Source organism: Hydra vulgaris, chromosome 04 (assembly GCF_038396675.1).
Source record: "Hydra vulgaris chromosome 04, alternate assembly HydraT2T_AEP".
Classification (NCBI taxonomy): Eukaryota; Metazoa; Cnidaria; class Hydrozoa; order Anthoathecata; family Hydridae; genus Hydra; species Hydra vulgaris.
Genome location: NC_088923.1, coordinates 5,122,339 through 5,145,443, shown reverse-complemented (window position 1 = coordinate 5,145,443; position 23,105 = coordinate 5,122,339). Strand labels below are relative to the sequence as shown.

At 25.7% G+C, this 23,105-nt stretch overlaps 1 protein-coding gene across 1 annotated transcript in view; it reads right to left on the bottom strand.

Annotated features, from left to right (window-relative positions):
* Positions 1–862: 862 nt before the first annotated feature.
* LOC100198390 (uncharacterized) overlaps positions 863–23,105 on the bottom strand; it is a 38,418-nt gene continuing 16,175 nt past the window's right edge. The window contains exons 4-5 of the mRNA XM_065795300.1: positions 10,561–10,695; positions 863–1,456 (exon numbers count right to left, since the gene is read on the bottom strand). Of these exons, the coding sequence (XP_065651372.1) occupies positions 1,215–1,456; positions 10,561–10,695 (377 nt within the window). The 3' untranslated portion in view covers positions 863–1,214. The remainder of the gene's footprint in view (positions 1,457–10,560; positions 10,696–23,105) is intronic.

Below are 23,105 nucleotides of genomic sequence, written 5' to 3'. Positions count from 1 at the left end.
GTTTTAAAATAATATGCATATATATATATATATATATATATATATATATATATATATATATATATATATATATATATATATATATATATATATATATATATATATATATATATATGTATATACCCACAAATGTTCATAATATAAAAGGAAGAGTTTAGAGAAAATATGCAAACTCATTTTGTTTGGCTGGGTTAACTATTGATTGACGATTGATTGAAAGCAACTATTGACTATTGAACAGATGTACAATATGAAAATGAAGAACATGAATACAATATGAAAACAAGATCTTGACAGAAATATGGCAACCAAATATAATAATATTGCAACCATAGGAATAGCATTGCAGTCATAGAAAAATCCCTGAAAACAGGAATCACCTATAATTCATATACCAAGAAGCAATCAGTATGAATATTGAACAACATTCAAAGTGATGCAGGAACTTTACAAAGTTAACATAAAATTTGTACAAACTTTATTTAAAAAGAAAGAAAAGCTGCAATTTAGACTTATTCTAAGCAATAAACATTATACAGTGTACATAACATGCATGTTAAGTAATACATGAAACAAAATATATTACTCATTTTCGAGGTGAATTTTATAAATATATACATACATAGATACATAGATACATACATACATAGATACATAGATACATACATACATACATACATACATACATACATACATACATACATATATATATATATATATATATATATATATATATATATATATATATATATATATATATATATATATATATATATATATATATATATATATATATTAAACCTATAAAAAAATTTTTTAAACTGAATGTTTTGAAAAGAGTATGGTAAGATAAAAAAAACAATTTGTGTATAACAATCTTTTATTAAATTATATAAAAAATTATTTTTAAAATATCGAAAAATTGTGCAAATACAATAACACAACAAAATAAAACAATATTTTCAATTATATGAGAAAAAAAAAATTATTAAGCAAAAGTGTTGAAGACAAAAATAAAAAACAAGAAATTGATTTTATTCTTATTTTTCGAAAATTATTTTTGTGTACATTAAAAAATAAAACTCTTGAAAATATTTTTCTATATATATAATATAGTAAAAAGAAATTTCAATGAAAAATAAATTAAAAAATTCAATATTTAAATTCTGGTACTTAAAATAAAAAAAATTGCATGAACACTAAAAAATATATAACTATTCTGAAACTAATCGAGCTTCACTCCAAGCATTACGAACAATTTTCTCAACTTTGGGAGCTTCTGGGTGAAGCAAAACCTGTGGAACAGGAAACCCAGCTGCCGCATGTTCACTTGCTTTAGAATCTTTGTCATCAACATATAACTCTAGTTGGTATCTTTTACAGAAGCAGCAACACAAGTGTTGTTCTTTTAATTCAAGATCTTTGAAGAAACGATAATCCATATATTCAGTGGAAACTAAAAAAAAAATAATGCAAAAAACTCAAGTTGACCACAAAAAATGTTTTGAAAATATTTAGTAGAATATTTTAAACCTAAAATAAATAGCTTAAATATTAATTGCCAATGTATAATAGTAGGGTCTAGTATCTATTTTTAGCCAGAGCTTAAAATAGATACTAGACATTGGAGCTTGGGACCATTTCCTAGACATGCCCAAGGGGCAACCAGCTACTTTTCTATTTTGCCAGACAAAATAAACAAGATTTGCTTGATCCCTCAGACAAATCTTAGGAATGGCGCACCAATTTCTATCAAGCATTTCAACCTTGTGATACTAGCAATACTTCTTGTGATGCTACTTGCGAAACTACTTGCGATACTACTTTAACTACTACTTTAAAAAAAAAAAACAAGACATTTAGTAATATATCTATTATTCAGTCAGTTTTTCCATTTCAATTAAAAATAGCTAACTGATGACCAACTTGATAAGCCGCCAATAAGTGTAAAAACTAAAAAACTAAAGTTAGAAAACTTCAGTAAAATCTTTAAAAACTTTTATTTTATTATGATATTACAAAAAATTTGATAAGTTTAACTTTGTAAAAAAATTTATGAAGTTTTTTTTTCAAACTTTCAAAACACAAAGCTGGAGGAGCCATAGCCAAAATCATATATACCATAAAATAAAAAAATACGATAGTTATAAAATAAATAGAAAGACAATAAATAAAACAAAATAAATAAAAATAAATAAGTAAAAGGAGATTTCAAATATAAGTTGCATAAAAGTTACTTGCCTTGAAATTTTAATTTCAAATTTCAACTTGCAGTGCAACTTGCATGCAAGTAAGACAAAATTGAGAGCATCAAGTGGGAAATTATTTGATTGGTCAAATCGAAGAATCATAGTTTACAAAAGTAATCCAAGAACCGAAGCAACATTAAAATTGGTAAAATTGCTAGTGTTTATGAATTTAGTTTTTATATTCATTTGTTTTGAAAATAATTAATAGATTAAGTTTTAAAAGTAATAATAATTAATCAAATATTGAATTTTACCATAGTTTAATCAAGTTATGCAGCCATGGCAAGAATAAATAGGCCCGCGAGATGAGAAAAGCTCTTGAAAAAAAATAACTAGACAGCCTTTTGCTTGAGCAATCTATTTTTACATGAGCTATTGTTGTTTGTTTTATATCCACAATGACATTTGATGTCATGATAAACACTGATTCATGACCATTTATTTTTGGTTGGATTGACATTTGGTGAAATATGACATAAAAGCAACAAATTGATGGTCTTTGCGTTAAATCAGTGTTATACTATGTGCTGTGTATGCTATTTGCTTCTGCTATAAAATTTACAATATGAAGATACATATTTTGTTTATATATATTGATTTTATATTTTATATATACTGATACATTTTTATATTTATTATTGCTATTATTTTATAATTATTATTGTTATTATTATTACTATTATTATTATATACATGTATCTATATATATATATATATATATATATATATATATATATATATATATATATATATATATATATATATATATATATATATATATATATATATATATATATATATATGTATATATATATATATATATATATATATATATATATATATATATATATATATATATATGTATATATATATATGTGTATATATATATATATATATATATATATATATATACATATATATATATATATATGTATATATATATATATATATATATATAAATTAAAATTTAATAATTTAATTTATTGCTCTGTTCTTTAAGAACATTGAGCACTTTATTTGTAGAATACACTGACATAATTTATATATATATATATATATATATATATATATATATATATATATATATATATATATATATATATATATAAATATATCATTTATGTGTATATATAAATACACACATAGACACTAGCTCTATAGAGCAATGCTCATTATATTATTTATAAAAAAGAGAAAAAGAAGCAACATTACAACAATTTAATAATGGTTGGAGGTTGGCTGCAAGAGCAGGTCCAGCTATGTTTACAATGGATTTTTTCACTTTGTCTAAAAGAGAAAGGACATCATCGGAAGATCCGCTCCAGATATGGCAACAGTATTCCATATAAGGACAGATTTTAGATTTATAGAGATAAAGAATAGAATTCCGAGTAAGAAAGTACCGAGCGTGGTAAAGAGATGCAACCTTATATATATGTTTTCCAAGAAAGATTGAAAGTAAGAGGTAATCCTAGAAGATGAACGGTAAATGAGTCATCGAGTACATTATTGTTCATAAATATAAGAACATTATTATAATTTTAATTATTAATTATAATTTTTAAAACACAATATTTTTATAGTTGGGTTTATAACTTAGAGGTACAAGCTTATGTAAAACTTATATTAATTCGTTTTTAATAAAGAGTAATAAAAATTTTTTCATTTAAATTTGAATTACAAAACACTAATACAATTTTAAAAGAACTCATTCATTAAAATTTAATTACAAAAGTCTTTTTTTATAATTACTTGCTTTCTCGCTTGGAGTTATTTCAGTGAGATTTTAAAACTTAGAAAGTGAGATTTTAAAATTAGAATAAAATGCAACTAAGTAAAGGATACTGAAAACTTTTTAAATATGAAAATAAGAAGAAACGCAACACAAAATACTATTTATGAAATAATAAATCATTTGAATAAAAAAGCAATCTGATATTTTCTAATAAATTTTTAAACTCTCTTAAAATAGAGTGTAAAAAATTTGGTTAAATACAAGGTTGTTTTTAAAGATTTTTCTAGAAAACTTTAAGATGCTTGAATAAATACCATGTTTTTCTGATGTATTTAAGTCGTGATATTGTATCTACATCATGACGACAGGCTAAAGATATTAAAAAACAATAAGAACCAGCAAATGGAGAAAATCGAAAGACATTTTATAAAAAATTTTAAAATTAATGACTTTCTTTTCCATTTAATGCAATATGAAAATAGTAAAAACTTGACTTAACATTTGATATCAATAATAAATTCTTTTTAACCATACCATAAATGTGGTTAGCTGAATTATGTTCACTGTGATCCAAACCATCCACTTAGTATTATCAAAAGACTCCTTCGCACTGTTAAATTGAGATTATCTACCACATCAGTAAATGAACCTGTTTTCTATAATGCCATCACATCTTATGAAAAAGCTTTAAAAAAGACTGGCTATAATAGTAAACTGAAATACCAACCTCAAGTTACCTTGACTAAAAACAAAAATTGAAAACAAAAAGTCATATGGGACAACCCAACATTTAGTCGGAATGTGGAAACAAAAATAGGCAGTCGTTTACTAGCATTAATTGACCTGCACTTTTTAGTAAACCACAAATTTCAAAAAAATTTTAACAGAAATTCAATCAAAGTTAGTTATGGCTGTAAGCAAAACCTAAAATCCATATTTACTTCATATAATCAAAAGATTTTGCACAGTTATACAAATTTGAATAAGAGAACTTGCAACTGCATTACAAAGACGGCTAGCCCATTGAACAACCAATGTTTATTAAGTAACATTGTTTATCAAGCTACTTTGATTGATGAAAATCCTAATCCTAAAGAAAAAGTATATTTCGATATCAGTGAGATACCATTTAAACTTAGATCGGCAAATCATTTAAATTCTTTTAGTGCCGTGAAATAAAGAAGTGAAACCGAGCTTTCTTAGGAGATTTGGAATTTAAAAGAAAAAGACATAAAACACACAATAAAGTTTGGATGCTGTTTTGATAGGTTTACAGTGTTTGGAATGCTGGTCTTCTCCATAAGCTCTCTTCTTACGATGTATCAGGTAATATCTTTAAGATTATTGAATCCTTCCTTTTCAATCGTAGTATAAAAGTTGTTCTCGATGGACAGCACTCTTCTTCTTATTCTGTAACTTCAGTGGTTCCTCAAGGTTCAATTCTTGGCCCTATACTTTTTTTAATTTACATTAATAATCTCCCAGAGGTTCTCACATCTGAGATGGCATTGTTTGTTGATGATACTACTATTTATTCTTGTTTTGATAAGAAGCCAAGACTCTCTGATTGCTTGAAGGGGGCATTTAAGCTGATGATACTTTGATGATGCTGATATGATTATGACTTTAACTAATGTTGATTAAATATTATTATAAAAACACTCATTAAAAAAGATTAACTCAATAACATAAATGATTTTAACTAAATTAAAATTTCTATTATTTCGCAGAAAACAGTCTGCGAAATAATAGAAACTAATAAAATAAATTAATATTAATAAGCATAAGATATTTTACACATAATGGTCTGAATAATTTACTCCTATCTTGATAAGAAGCTCTCTGATTGCTTGGATGGGGCACTTGAGCTTGAAAAGAATCTCACTTCTGCTACAGTATGGGGCTCTCAGTGGCTGTTGAACTTTAACTCAATTTTTTTTTGGCTAATATCGCAACAATCTAGATCTTCCTATATTTATAAACAGTAATGTACTCGGTAAGTCATTTACCCTTCATCATCTAAGATTAACTCATACTTCTGATCTTTCTTGGAAACCATATATCAAATTCATCGGCTAAGGTTGCATCTTTATATCGTGCTCGCCACTTTCTTTCTCTGGATTCTATTCTTTATCTCAATAAATCTCAAATCCATCCTTGTATAGAATATTGTTGCCATGTCTGGAGCGAATCTTGGAATGATGCACTTTCTTTTTTAGACAAGGTGCAAAAATGAATTGTAAACATAGTTGGGCCTGCTTTTGAAGCCATCTTTAACCAACCATTGTCACATCCTCGTAATGTTGCTTCTCTTTCTCTTTTCTATAAAAACTATAATAAGCACTGCTCTGAAGATCTAGCATCTCTTGTGCTATCTACTAAAAATCGTTCTTGTGTTATTTGTCATTCAATTAAGTCTCATTATTTCACTGTGACTGTTCCCAAGTGCTCCAAATTTTCTTATTTGTCTAGTTTTTTTCTTTGAACATCAGTTCTTTGGAATTCGCTCCTTTCATCTCGTTTTCCTGATCTTATAATTTGCAATCTTTCACGTCGTCTGTTAATTGTTATCCTGCTTATAAACATTTTTTCTCTTCTAGCAATTTTCAACTCTAATAGTGGTTGCTTGCAGCCTTGTTGGAAGTGAAAATGTTAATATATATGTATATATACTGCACTGTCAACTTAAGAGAATTTCTATATAAAATCCTGTGATCATCATTAAATAGTTTTTAAAATATCAATGATAATTATATTAATAAAGGATTTTTTTTCTTTTTAAATCTGATTCATTCCCAACAAGATGGCAAGCAACTACAAAAGCAACCAAGTAAACTAAGTTGGGTGTTACTAGAAAAAAAAAGAACAGACTTGAAACAATACATACTTGAAATATAACAGAAGACTTGAAACAAAACAGGACCGTATCGATTGTCTAACAGTAAGTTATTTGACTAAAGATAGGATGTTAAAAGTTGATCAAAAAATCAAAGACCTTGCTAAAAAAAATAGAAGACTGATCAGACAATAGTTGGAGGAGTCAGGATGTTCTCCAAACTTTTTAAAAATTGGAACCACAGATACCATATTCCAGCAGGCAGGAAAACAAGATTCAGTCAACCACTTATTAAATAGTTTAGGGGGAATTGAAGAGAGTTCAGGAGAACACTTTTGTAAGGCTATAACAGGAATGTTGTCTAGACCACAAGATTTATAGAGACTATTGCATGGTCAGAAACACTTAAGGAAGAAAAAGAAACTGAATACAAGTTAGGTTCGGAGACAAGACACAAATCAAGGAGTGAAGGTAAGTGGCTAGAGATGTCTGAAAAACAAAGTCAAAAAGTCATAAAAAAATGCTCAAAGGATTCAAACTTAATTTCTAAATAAACAGGTGAATTGATACGTATGTTTACGCCTAAGCTAAACATGTGACTATTGGAGTCTTTGTGAATCAAAGGATAGTATGTATCAATACTGAGATCTGAAGAAAGCACAGCCAAATTTAAATTAGTCTCTATTATATAATTATATTTATAATATTATTATATTAATAAATATCTTTATTAATATAATAATTAATAAAAAATCTAGCAGAGTACACATGTAAATTTGCTTTTACACAGCCAAAAGGGTAATTTGTAATATAAATGTTGTTCTTTCATGTTATTTTTATTATCAGCCAAACAAATAAAATGATGGAACTTAGTGTACAAAGTGAGCTTAAAATCCAAATATTCAGATTTTATTAAAAAAAGTTTTAAGTTTATTAATTTTAGTTTGGTACTGTTTGCGTTGTTAAAGTTTGTTAAATAAAAGCAATTTTCAATACTAAAAAAGTTTTTAACTTTAACTAAAATATATTAAACCCTAATTTAACAGAAGCAGATTATTTTTAACTTACATTCAGAAAAATAATAATTTTCAATGAGGTAGAGACAATGTTACTGAAACTTATTTTTAAAGCAACTAAATTAACAGAAGTAAAAGATTAATAACTTAAAATTAAAAAAAATAAAAATTATTTAAGCTTTTCATATAAAACCTTTTTATATAAAACCTTCACCTAAAAATAAAATTTTATACACTTAGTTTAATTAATTGTAAATTTCAACAATAATCAGTTATGCTCTGAACATAAAAAAAAAAAAAAATGGCAGTGGTGTAGCTTTATACATAGATGATAAAAAAAATACTTCAATCAATTAACTCAATGGTATTTATTTTACTTTGAATAAGATTGAACATGTGATGTCTTCAGCTTTCATTTTATTTTGAACTGAATGTCGCAAAACCAAGTAGCAAAGATTTGGGTGTCATTTTTGCAACAAACCTTAAGTGGATCTAGGATTTGCAAGCACTCCTAAAGCAAAGCCTATGCATAGTTTAATTAAACACATTTTTGTAAGTTTTGACTGAAAGTTTTTGAAAATATTAAATTCAGTTTTTATTAACTCAAGCTTTTTGTTTAAGCTTCCTATTCTTATAGAAAAACTAACATAAAAATATTGAAAAGTATTCAACACAGCCCAAAGTGGGCTAGAGGTGAGCAAAACCCCTCAAAACCTTATATAAATGTACTCTAGACACCCCCAGAACTCTAAAACTGATATAAATTTTTTCCTACAATGACTTTTGAACTCAGTATAATAATTTTACCACGCAATAATTTACCTTTCAAATATTGGGAAAATGAAAAAATAATATAAAAAGAAATATGATGGCCGGTAAGAAAATTTTACAACAATTTCTTAACAACATATATTAGTCCATCGATATTTTGAAATAAGAAGCAGAAATATGAAAATTTATTTTTTATGCTAGCATTTTTCAAAGTGTTTTTCAATAAAATTCCTTAATATGCGCAACCTTTTTTTAACACTTACCTTTACACAAGCAGAAAAACATGAGGCCGCACATGTGATCAACTTTAAATTTAACTCTACAGGCTTTTTATTATAAACGATATTCAATCATAGATTTTGCTTTAAAAATATGAAGACGCATAAAGAACAGTTTTAGACTTTAATCATTTAAATCTTATTAAAACCTTTTTCAAATAGCACTTTTATTATTGTGGAAATATTATGGAAATGTAATGTTGTTGTGGAAAGTTATGGAAATGTAATGTTGTTGTAGAAAGTTATGGAAATGTAATGTTGTTGTGGAAAGTTATGGAAATGTAATGTTGTTGTGGAAAGCTATGGAAATTTTAATCGTTTTTCTATTAGTAGTTATTTTTGTTATGTTTAAGCGGTTTTTTAATGTACTTTTATGTGGATTATTGTATTATGTTAAATTTATGTAAACACATGTAAAAAGCTGATTTATGGAAGAGAAAATATCTTATTTTTAATTTCTCATTGTGCTGAAAGCAAGAAAACAACATCATCTAGTACTTTTAATTTTAATATCAACTAAATAACTTTTCTAAAATGCTGTTTTTACATAGAAAATTGGATTTTAAATGGGTCAAATGTGTTTTGTTCATTTAAATAACCCCCAATAATGGAAAAACATTACATTATTTAGGGAAAATAGCCATTTCATACATGCAAATTTTAATGTTTTACACTAAAATAACAGAGGGCACTACACAATAAAATTCTCCAGGCCTCAGACAAACTATGATCTTATGATGAAAATACTTTGCAGCTACAATACCAAGTTGTCCAAAATGAGGAGGAGTCAGGGAAAAGTCAAAGACTCCAATCAACCTGAGGAGGTCAAGGAGCTCCTGATGTACTAATGTATGTAATCACCTAGATTCTTATATATAAAAAAAAAATTATGTTAATAAAGTTCAATTATATTGTACAAAATGATGTTTATATTGACATTATCAAAGAAATTAAGTACATAAATTAAATAAAAATAAAGAAAATCTCATCTTGACAACCCCTTGGAGAAATATGCCCGGATTTAATTTCCCCAGCCTCAATTACCTATACTTACACGTACAACTGTTTCATCTAACTGAAAAACTATTGGGACATCCCAGGACCACCCTTGACCACCCCTAAAATAAGCACCTATACAATTATGACCACTCAAAGAGATCAAATATGCCCAGATTTGAATTCCCTGATCTCAGTTACCTATATTTAGACATACAACATATCCAATCTAATTAAAAAACCATCAAGATATCCCATTACCACCCTTGTGTGGTTATGAGAACTTTAAACTTGAAATGAAGCCCTAAAAGGAAATCCTTGGCCTCAAAAACCCTTAAAAAACATGTACCATATGTCTATATTTAAACCATAAATAGTTTTGCCATTTTTTGACATTTCTGGCACACTGTGGAGTAAAAAAAAGATAATTGTGAAAGTAATAATCTTAACTATACAGAGAGTACAAATTTTCTAGATTATACTATATTAAACAATAGGTTATTTTATTCAAAACTATTCAAAAAGCATATATAGTATTCCAATAATGTAATGTTAAGAGATTATGGAGAAGCAACACCCCTCCCAAGTCTGTTAAAAAAAAAAAAAAAAAAAAAAAGAGATGATCCACTGTTTCAAAAAATTTTGTTAAAAAAAAAGCTACAAACAAAGAAAAACTTACCAGTTCCAAAATTTCCCCCACAAGGTGGAACCTTTCTGTAAAAAACACCTTGTCCAGTTACCTTCCAATATGTTCGACTTTTGCAACAAGGACATAAGTAGCGTGTCAAGCAATCAGCACAACTTGTGCTATACTCTAAAAATAAAATTATTTTGCTTAAAAATAAAATATGTTTATATAAAACATAATTCTCATATAAAAATTACATATAATTACATGCTTGTCAATGTTTATTAAAAAAGCTCTTTTAGCCATAAATAAAATGGGCATAACTATATTTTTTTTCAAACTATTAATAAGCTATTAACATTCATTTTTTTAAGCAGCACTATGTAAAGAATATCAATTAATGAATTATATAAATTTTTTTTAAAAAACCTACGCCTTAATAGTTTACTATACCCTAAAAGTTACACCACAATTATTTGCTCCACAACAATATTTTAATATAAACCAAATAAAATGATTTGGAAAAAAATGTTTTTGAAAATATCTTTAAACTAAATTGTTTAATTCAAGCAATAATAAGTTAAATAAAGTTAAAAAAAAAGATTTCATATGAAAGTTAGACATTACTAGATTGTGTAAATAACACTTTAAAGGATTAAATTATACAAATGTGACACTTTTATAAAAATATAATCGAATGCTTGTTGTAAATTTTCTTTATAATAAACTAACAACCACAGGAGGTTGTTACTGCATCAGTTACAGTGCAACTGCTTTCATTGCCAATACTGTTCTAAATGCCATAGGTAATCAAAATGAATCAAATACTGCTCTAAACACTATATGTAATCAAAATGAATCAAATGCTACTTGAAACGCCATAGGCATTCAAAATAAATCAAATAGGCTTGATAAGTAAAAAATTAAAAAGAGAAATTTTTTAGGCAAAAAAAATTTAATCAAGGACAAAAAATTAAAAAAACATTAAAACAACAACTGCAGAGATAATTAAAGAAAAAACTAGCATTACAAGCTATTACAAGAGAATCAGGCAGCATTAATACCTAACAATAGAACTTCTTGTTGCACAGGTAATAAAATTTTATATATAAAATTTGAAGCTTGTAGAAGAAGTAAATTAAATCCTTCTGTATGTTTCAATTATAGTAAACACCTGTAAATTTAGAAGAGTGATAAAATAACTAGAAACTAAAGGTGATAGATCAATTCATTTGAAATAACCGTTTAAATATGTATTTGAGCCAATTGATAGAAAAACTTCTGATCTTACATTATTTAAAAGAGAAATATATCAAAAGACTTTACCAATTTAGTAAAAAGTTCCTTTCGAAAAAACCAAAGGAACTTTACAAAATATATCTTGCTCAATTAATAAATAATAATAATAATAATAATAATAATAATAATAATAATAATAATAATAATAATAATAATAATATATGAATATAATATATATATATATATATATATTTATATATATATATATTTATATATATATATATATATATTCATATATATATAATATAAACATAAAATATAAACGAATATAGTTTTGTTTTTTTATATCAAATCATTTTAAAAAAGCTAGTATATATCAAGAAAGCATTTTGTTATATCACATAAAATAAAATGTTATATCACAAATAAAACAGTGTTCCAATAAATCATTACAACTATAAAATAAGTTGCTGTTTTTTTGTTTTTGTTTTTTGTTGTTGTTTTATTTATACTAATTTAATTCCAACAAATCTGCAACAACTATTTCATCCATTTACTTAACCATAAAATTGAAAAAATTAAAAAGTTATTTATAATTTTACAAAATTAGGTTCGGTGTCACTCGTATAGTTAAAAACTAGTCATTGGAGTGACACCTTAACAAAATCAACAAATAAAGCAAAAAAAAAAGTAATATAGATATCGACCAAAATAAAATAAAAATAAATAAAAAGAACAATAATATTTAAAAAAGCAAATAGCACAAAAAAGGGGAAAAGTGAATAAACTGACATGGGTGATAACAAATGAATGAGATAATGCAATGTTTGACAATTAGAAGAATGATAGAAAATAAAAACGAAAACAAAAGGATATTTTTAAATATTATGGTGAAAAAAAAAAAAGAAATAACTTGAATAATAGCAACAAACATAAAAAGCAACAATAAAAATAACTAGCAACAATTAGCAACAAGACTACAAAAAAAAATACATGTCAACATAAACAATACACAAATGTATACGTCAATATAAACGATACACAAAATTACACAAAAGTATAAACAAAACATAGAAATACAACAATATAAAAAATATATAAAAATACACAGCATTATAAACAACACAGAATAATACACAACAGTATAAACAATCCAAACAACATAAACTAACAAAACTTAAAAAATATTATATTTGTTTTCTTTTCATAGCTTAAATTAAAAAATGTTATATTTGTTTTCTTTTAATAACTTTAAGTTTTTTATTTTCGAATTTATCATGAACATTTTTATTCTTTTAACTTTGTGTTTAGTTCTTCTGTTTATTTAATGTTTTTCTTCAATTTTTATTCTTTAATATTTTCATTGCTTTAACTTTTATTGCTTTCAATGAATTATGTTGAGTGTAAAAATTGCAATAAATTACTAGAAAACAAATAATATTGTTAAAGAGCAGTAAAACAGTTGACAGAAGCCTTGAAAAGTTAATTAATACCTCAAAAAAAAAAAAAAAATTAGATAATGATGATGATGATGAAGATGAGATGATAATGATGATAATGATGATGATACGGATGATGATCATATGGATGTTAAGTAAAGCAATGTGAGTGTTCTGCATTGCAACTCAATTGTTCAGTAAAGAATGTGACACGGCCTATGTTTGCTTTTGCAACCACTTTGTTTGATATTGCAACTAGTTGTTCATTATTGCACTACGGGAACACACGTAAAGCCTAGTAAACTGTTTGTTTTTTAAAACAAACATTTTATTGTAAGCCGGTATAAAGGTTTTTTAACTGCCATTAAAAATATTTGACTTATTTTTTAAGATAAATGCATAATATTGTAAGACAAATATTAAAAATATTTGTATATTTGTTTTATGATATGATGTATCTAACATATAAAATATTGTATCTCTAGATGTATTAGTGATGTACTGATTAATCGGCATAAGCTTCGGCTTATTCTGCCACTTTTTGCACAATCAGAAACTGTATCGGCACCAGGCTTTTTTTATTGATTTACCGATTTTCCAATCAATGGCATTTTAATATTTTTATCCTGCATTATGATAATAATTTAAATAATAAATAAACTAAACTAAAATAACTAAAATAAACTAAAAGCATTACTTAGAATTTTTTTGAGAAATTGTTTATTTTGACTTTGTTTACAAGCAAATTTGTTTATTCTTAAGATGATGTTTATAAGCTTTAATTTAACAGCTGAATTTACTTTTACTTCTATTACCATAATGTTGTTTTTAGACTTATTTTATTTGTGTTGTTCTATTGTTATACTTAAAAGTAACTTATTTAAGCAGTGCTATCTATGTGTTCAAGTATAGCCTTCTATATGATTACTGTTCAGATATATGCTTCTATATGATTGCTGTTCAGATACCTAAATTACTAATAAATTAATAAAGAATTTTAAGTAAACTGCTTATCTTTGTACCATTTTTTTTTTAAATTAAAATAAATAGCATTCCTCTAAAATTATTCATTTTTTTAAAGTTTTTTTTCATAGTAAAAAAAAAAAAACTAAAAAATGTTTTAACCACATTTTTCTAATATCTTTATAATAAAGGTTTGGCTCTGATTTGGGTCCAAGCATTTGCTTACCAGTACTGATTCTATGAAAAAATTTACACAATTTGAAGTTGTATGGTTTTATATTTTAAAAATTTAATAATTAGTTAATTCATTGGTATCGGCCTTTTCTCATCCATTGGCAATGGTATCGGCATTTGCCACAAATGTGCTATCAGTACATCACTAGTATGTATATGTGGGTGTATATGTGTGTGTGTGTGTATATATATATCTATCTATATATATATATGTTTATATATAAATATACATATACATACATGTATATATTTTTTTTGTTGAAAAATAATTCTGTACAAGAAAAATCCATTAGAAAAGTCTAATCTTTTGGTTTGTGGTTATCCTGCAAAAATTTGTTTTCATGGCGACACTTTTTTTGTTGAATTATTCTTTGGGATTTTTTATACAATAAAATTATTAGTTTTTCATATAAGCATAATAAATCTAATTTTCAACACGCCCTCTGTTGAATCTATGTATATTTTGTCAGGTGTGTTTTTGGGAATGATGCAATGCACTTATAAATAAAAAATTTTTCTGCAATCTTCGTTCATAGGGCAGGTTATGTTTAGTTTACAACTGCAAGCTAAAATGGCAGTTGGGTTCATTGAAATAATTTTATTGTTGTGATTACTTTTGCTATGTTGTTTGTGCAGCTGTAGCTGACTTTTATTGTGTTGCGGTTAAACAGTTTATGAAGCGGATTTGGTTTTTGAAAGTGTTTGTCAATTAGTTGTAATAAAGTTTTGCCTATATTTTTCAGAACACTTATATTGTATGGCAGGTTAAACCAGATTATATTTCTTGTTCTTTTTCATTTGGGGGCTACTTTGGTATTATTTTTAGGTTTGTATTTAAAGTAAAAATCTTTGAAACCATTTCTTTTTTGGGCTTTGTTGTTAGGGCATCCAATACCGGTATACCGAAAACCGGTATCCCGGTTTACCGGCCATTTTTTTATTACCGATACCCAGTTCTCAATACCGGTATATACCGGTATTTCAATTATTTTTTTCATCGTACAGAAACTGTTCCATTAGACTTCATGCAAGTTTTGACACAAACATTTTTAGAGTTATAAGCATGAAAATATCACAGAAAAAAACTTTGATTATAAAAATAGATAACAAAAAGATTTTTCACTTTGTTTTTTGTAACTTTGTTGTGCTGTGCTTCATTTTATTTGTTTTATATATATTTGCAAATATAACAACAACAAATAAAGACAAAGAATAAATTTGAAAAGAATAAATATTTAACACACACGAATTCATAGGCAAGATAAAAAAACCTAAAAACACCTCTATATAATATAAAGACATAACTACATCTCTATTACAGATTTAGTTATGTTTTTTTATTCATATAATATAGAGATGTTATATTTTTTTTCATGTTTTAAATCTCGTCTGATATTTGATATTTCGTAATCACTGGTTTGCACGTGCTTAAAATAATGACTTCTCAAAATAGAAAACGATTTTGGAATTAATGACTTTTAGGCTTGTATAAGCACGCTTTTTAAGACTGCTCGGGAATTGCGATTGAAAAATGATGTGTATATATATGTGTAGTTTATATTATTTTTATTTATGATTCGCAGTCAGTTTAAAGTATAACACATTTAACGAAATAAAATATAATTATATGAAAAGTTCATATAATTCAATATGTAACTCATATAATTATATTAAATTCATATAAGTTCATATCTTTATCTTCATTTTTATAAATTTTTAATATTTATTTACTTTGTATTTCAATATTATTTTTCATATTTTGCAAATTATAGTATTCAAAAACGTGCTGTCATGGCTAATAAACCAAAAGTATTTGAAGATTTTAAAAAAGGACTTCAGGACAAAAACTTTGTGTGGAATTACTTTTTGTGCAAAAAGTCTGAGGCTGCAGCAAAATGTAAAAAATGTGCTAGAGAAATGAAGACCTGTGGTGGCTCGACTAGTGGACTCCATACACATTTAAGGACTTCTCACCAAATAAATGTATTAAAACATTATCAAGTTGAAGTTTCAACTTCGCCATCTACTGCTGGTGTTTCAACTATGCCTGATTTGCAACTCATTAGGCCCAGAAATAAAATTACAATTTTTTATACAAAAAACGAAGACGAAGATACACTGCCAAATGTTTTAGCTAAAATGACGGCCACCGATGGCTTGCCATTCAGAGTTTTTATAACATCTAATAAGCTAAGAAAATCGCTGGTAGCTCGAGGTTTTGATGTGCCAAAATCATCTGAATCTATTCGTCAAATAGTTATTTAATATGCCACTAAAATTCGAAATTCAATAATAGAATAATTATCTGAACTTCAACGTCAAGGAAATTGATTTAGTCTAACGTTTGACGAGTGGACTTTGGTAAAAAATAGACATTATTTGAACATTAATGTTTATTCTCGAAATAGATTTTGAAATTTGGGTTTAGCAAGAGTTAATGGACCTTTCCCAGCAGAAATGTGTGTTAAGTTAATTGAAAACATACTGAAAGAACACAACTTAAAAATTGATTGCGATATTGTATGTATTACCACAGATGGTGCTTTGGTTATGAAGAAAGTAGGCTGATTAATGTCCATCAACCAACAACTTTGTCTAACCCATGGAATCCATTTGGCTGTGGTTGACGTATTGTATAAAATAGCAGTTGTGGAATCGACAGATGATTATTTTGAATCTGATGAAGATAGTGCTGGTGAGATTTCTGATGAATATAACGAAGACCATTTAGACGAACTAAAGATTTTTCAGAGCTCACCAAATTTAAATGAACTTGCAAATAATTTGGCTCCCTTGATAAGCAAAGTTAGAAAAGTTGTAAAGCTGTTCAGATGATCACCAACAAAAAGACGATCACCAACAAACTGAAACTACAGCATTTCCTACAAAAACAGATGATGACGAAGATACCATAATGTGCGAAGACGAACCTTTGAGCTTGACATTTAAGAAGCAGCTAGACATCGCCATAAATAATGAGATGAAAATGAAAACAGTACCAAAAACAAAGCGAAATATTAATGATTTGACTAAAATGGTACAAAAAGAACTTTCTATATTTGAGGAAGATGGTACACGTGGGACCAACTTGACGTTGGTCTACGATAATATTTTAACTATTCCCCCAACGAGCGTAGAAGCTGAACGGGCTTTCTCTTCATCGGGAATGTTAAGTACAAAAATTCGATCATCTTTAAATGACAAAACTTTAAATAATTTATGTTGTTTGTCTTAATAATAAATAACTCTTTTATGTTTTTTGTTTCAAATTAATTAATTATATATATATTATTTTAACTTAAAAAATAAAGTTTTGGAACTGTTTAATTGTTGCTTTGGGTTTTACTTAATTTTTTTTTTAGTAATTGTAAATACTGGTATTTCGGTTTTCACTTAACCTAATACCGAAAAACCGGTATTCCATTTTTGGTCTGGTATTGGATGCCCTATTTGTCATATTCTGCCATTGAAGAGTTTAACATTTTTTTGTCAGAAGAATTTTGAGATTGAAATTTATTTAATAATTTGTAAGGAGGGGGGGGGGGGATGGGTTCAACTCGGTATGGAAGTAAAGTAAGTTGCTATTTGGTTTTTTGAAAGAATGATATAAGCCTTTGTACAGAATTATTTTTCGACAAGAAAAAAATCAGACTTTTCAATTGATAATTGCATTTAGCACGAAACTTATAGTGGTAAAAAATATGTAGTTTTATTTATAAAAAATATATAAATATGTGTGTGTATATATATATATACATATTATTTAGTCACAAACAGGTGTGTAAATGACAATAATGCAATGACCTACAATAACTGACAGCAATAATATAATATATTAAATAAATATATTAGTATGAGTTATATTATTATATTATTAGTAGTATAATGATAACTGTATTGTTGTTTTTACTAGTATGGTAATAAAAGTAAAAATGATATTATTAGATTAGTAACAGTATTAGAAGTAACAGTAATAAATATATACAATAGTAGTAATAATATTGTTAATAACAATAATACCAGTAAAATAAATAATGATAAAAATTTTATATTACTAATAATAATTTTAATGACATTAATGAAAATAATCATAAAAATAAAAAAACAGTAATATTAATATTACAATAAAACAATACAAACATTCTAATACCAATAGCATTAAAAAATAAATCATCAATTATAATAATAATATTATTAAAATAAGAAAAAGCAAAATAATAAAAAAAAATAAGAAAAAGCAATATAGCAATTTAAACTTTTTCAAATACAAGCACAGGATAGAGATCAAGATGTCTCATATTAGAGGATAGAGATGTATCATATATTTATCACAGGATAAAGATCAAGATGTATCATATATTTAAATATATATATATATAATATATATGTATAAAATATATATATATATATATAAAAACTATATATATATATATATAGTATATAAGGGCTTATGATGAAGCAAGCGCGAGCACGCTCCGCTTGTAAAACGCGCCCGTAAACGGTATTTTCAAACGTTGTAGGTGCGATAAACAACGCTTGTTCAGCTTATAATGAGCGTATAAAATAACGCTCGTCTAATAGTTCAAGATTATTTTTTTATTTTCATAAATTATTTAAAAAAGATTTTTTATTAAAGATATTCTGTTATCAAACAACTGATATAAAATATAAAAAGCACAACGTCGTTCTCTTTTGCACTAACGTAATGAATCAGCAGTTTAAAGTCGTTAATCGTCACTAATTTCAATAATGGAAAGTGCACGTGGAAACACAATGTGAATACAAAAATGCGCAAATAAAATAAGAATAGAAAATTAGAAAACCATTATAAGAAAATTAAAACTGCGGAGTATTTTTAATCTTGTGAAAATATCAAGTAAAATTTATTTGATTTATTGTTTGTAATATTCCACACATCGTTTATAATAAAAATAAATATTAATAATAGAGTAATTTTTAAAATTAGTTTTTGTTCATAGTATAGATTTTTTATTTAACTATTATTTATTTTAACTCAAATTTAAAACGATTCTGTTGTTTAGAATGTTCGCAATTAAGGACATTCGAAAAGAAAACTAAGTAACGATGTCAATATTTATTAAATGAAAAGTTACTATTCTTATTTATTATTATTTCAAATTATTCTTGTGTTATATTTTTAAGATAAAAAAACGTAATTTAAAAAAACGTAATTTAAAAAAGAAATTTTAAAAAAAAATTAAATAATTAATTTGAATAAAAATATCAAGAAATATAAAACCTTTAACCGTTAATTAAGTTTACAGAGTAACATTTTAAAATACATATATCAAAACAACGAAGCAAAACTAAGTCACTAAATTATACTTCAATACTAAATCAATAAGAAGTTGCGTTTTTGTTTGATATTATTTTTTTATAACATAAATAGTTAAAAATAAAATCACGATGTGACAATATACAAGAAGTTTGGAAGTATAAAAATCTCTTTTGTTGAAGTAGTTTCATGATTTATTTCATAAATGCGATACTAATTCAAACATTTTTTGACGAAAAAATTATGTAACAAATAAAAAAAGATATAAAAAGCAATTCACATAATCGCGCTCGCCGACGTTATCTTGAGCGCACATAATCACACCCGATGAAAACATATAATTTTACGAGCGCGATATAACACGCTTGACAATTTTCTTCATCACAAGCCCTGATATATATATATATATATATATGTATATATAAAATATATATTTATATATAATATATATATATATGTATAAAACAGTTTATATATATCTAAATCATTCAAATAATTTTAGATTTTAGTTGGTAGATTATTTTACAATCTTCTCTTGATACTTTTAATGTTGATTTTACTGATGATTTATCATACTCAATTAAAGGGATTTTTTCTAACAGTGTTCAAGTCCATTATTTCAGTAGTTGGGTTTTTGCAACTATAAATTAAATCGTGGAAAACAACCGGAGAATCATGTAAAAGTCAGGAAAATCAAACATAAAGCTGGCAGATACCCAGTATAAATGGTATTTGTCAAACAGACTGACTATAACAAGTATTATGGGTTGCTTATTACAAGCACATATAACTTCTCTTTATAAATATTAAAGAATAGGAAAAAAATTTTGCTGGATGTAAAATCAAGAAACATTCATTAAGCCTTTCCATGTTTCATTGCTTAAAGTTTTATGTTTTTTTGTAAAGTTGATTATAAGTATATGTTTTTCTTTACTTTATAGTTTTGTTGTTTTAGATAAAAATTTTAAACAAAAAATTGCTATATTGTCTTTTTCATAAAACCTGATTTTTTTAGTGAAAAAAGCATAAAAAGACCCTTTAAAAACTTTAACCCTTTAAAAAAAAAAAATTATTATATTTAACTTGAGCCTTTTTAAAAAAATCTATAAAGTTTCCTTGGAGAGACAGGCTAGAGAATAATGACAATTTATAATAGCCCTAAATTTAAATGATTTTAAATTTTTTTATAAATTAAAACATAGTTATGTTATTTTTTTTTTAGTTGCCTTCGACATCACTTTATTAGTTTGCTTATTGTTGAAACATGGTTTTAATTTAGTAAATTCATATTATGTGAAACTTACTGTATTAATCATTAGTCAAAAATTAGGTAGAAACCGGAACTTTACATAATGAAGGTAAAAATATTTTTTTTTACTGATAACATAACAAAACCAGTTTTTATGGTTAATTGTGTTATAGTTGTTTTGTGCTACTGTGTTGTTTTTGTCATTATCATTTACAGTAACTATTCTTATGCTCATACATATTTAATGCATGTCTTTTTTACTTTTTTTACTAACACACTACCTAGGAAACACTGTTTCTCTCTCCTCTCTCTCTCTCTGAAAAAGAGTAAAACTAGAAATATAAAGGGTTAATGTAATCTATGCAATTACTGAGCTCTTACATATTTAATACTATACTTAATAATGACCATGTATAAGAATTGTTTTACAAGTTGCTTGCTTTTTTATGATATAATTGTTCGAATTGTTTAACTATAAATATCCCTCGATTGTTCAAATAGTGTAATAAATAAAATAAAATCAGTTCAAGTATTTTAGTTAATAAAATATGTTTAATAACTAAAAGTTATTTTAGCACTTAGGTTGTGTTTTTTTAATTATTCTGGAGACACAGAGTCTGTTAATATTTAGCAAAATGTAATGTGTGCTTACAAAGATCTTATGCCTTGCGCTATTGTTGCTGTGCTTAGTGTTGATAAGCTATTTTTGCGGGGGGTTTTATTTATTACTTATTTTCCATTATATTTTATTTCAAAATAAACTCAAAGAAAAACTTTTTTAAATGATTTAGTTTATCATATTAGTATGATTTTTTATGTTAAGATTTTGATTGGTTGAGTTTTAATTTTTGTTGCACTTGAACAAGTTTTTTTATATTGTTTTTTTTACAGATTTTTAGTATGTTTTTTTTATTAGTTGTTTTGCTTTTTATTCTAAACTTTTTATATTTTGTTGAATCCCCTTAAATTCTAAGTTTCAGAAAAAACTTCAGCTACTTCAAAAATTTTAACTTTCATTTAATAAAACATTGAAACTGTTTTGATTTATATATTCTAATTCTATATTCTAACATTTTATACTTAAGAAAATTTTGGTGGATGTTTGTTGGATTGGAAGTTTTTGACGTGATTTTTAAATTCTAGAAAATTTAATTTATGGTTAAGTCAAGGTAAGAACGTTGGGCCATAAATATTGAGTTCGGCTTTGATAAGTCTCTTCTAATGAACTGGCTAACTAACACCTAGGTTATTCAATAGTTGGACAGACACTGGCTGACTAGTGAATTGAATATTCATTAGGTAGCTAGTTATTTTTATATTCCTTAATACATATATTTTATTTTTATCAATATTTGTATTTTTATTAAAATTCATTCTTGTATAATTTATACAATTATGTTCCTAATATTATTAAGTATTTGATGTGTTTTTTTTTTTTTATGTATTAAAATTATTTTAAAAATCATGTGCGAGAAGTTATCATGTGCATCTTATAGTTTCCTTATTGAAATAAAAAAAGTGAGAACAGCAAAAGAACAAGTCAAAGAACGATTTTGTTTCTTAAATAAATATTACTCCACGTTTTCAATTCAGAAGTAAATTTTTATTAAAATGAAGTCGGTTTTTTAATCTGGAATAATTTTTATTTTTAAAATGTTATTTTCTCAATTTGTCATTTTTTGCTATTTACCTTTACATGGAATAAGATATTTCCAGATTGGTTTAGGATATGGAGCTGAAATTTTTAGCATTTGCAGTAATCATATAGATCTGGAGACTGAACAAAAATCAAGACATAAGGTGCTTTACTTACAGTGTTATTACTTACTGTTCATGATTTTTTCATGTAGACCCCCCCCTTTAAAAGTGATATAAGTTATAGCGAATTTCAATAATTGGCCTTTCTACTTGTGCAATGAACTTTATTTTAGTTCAGGAACTAGATAATATAAGCATATATCAAAAATTATTAAATAGGAAAATAAATAAACATGAATTATTTAAATAAATAAATTATACATATACATATTTGTTTATCAATAAAAACAGGCTGTGATTACAATAAGTTAATAAATTTCTAATTAAATTAATAATTATATGTGCAAAATTTCAAGAGAAAAAGATGTTTAATCTTTGAGTCATCTTGTTTCATTCATGTGTACAGTTTAAGGCCTTT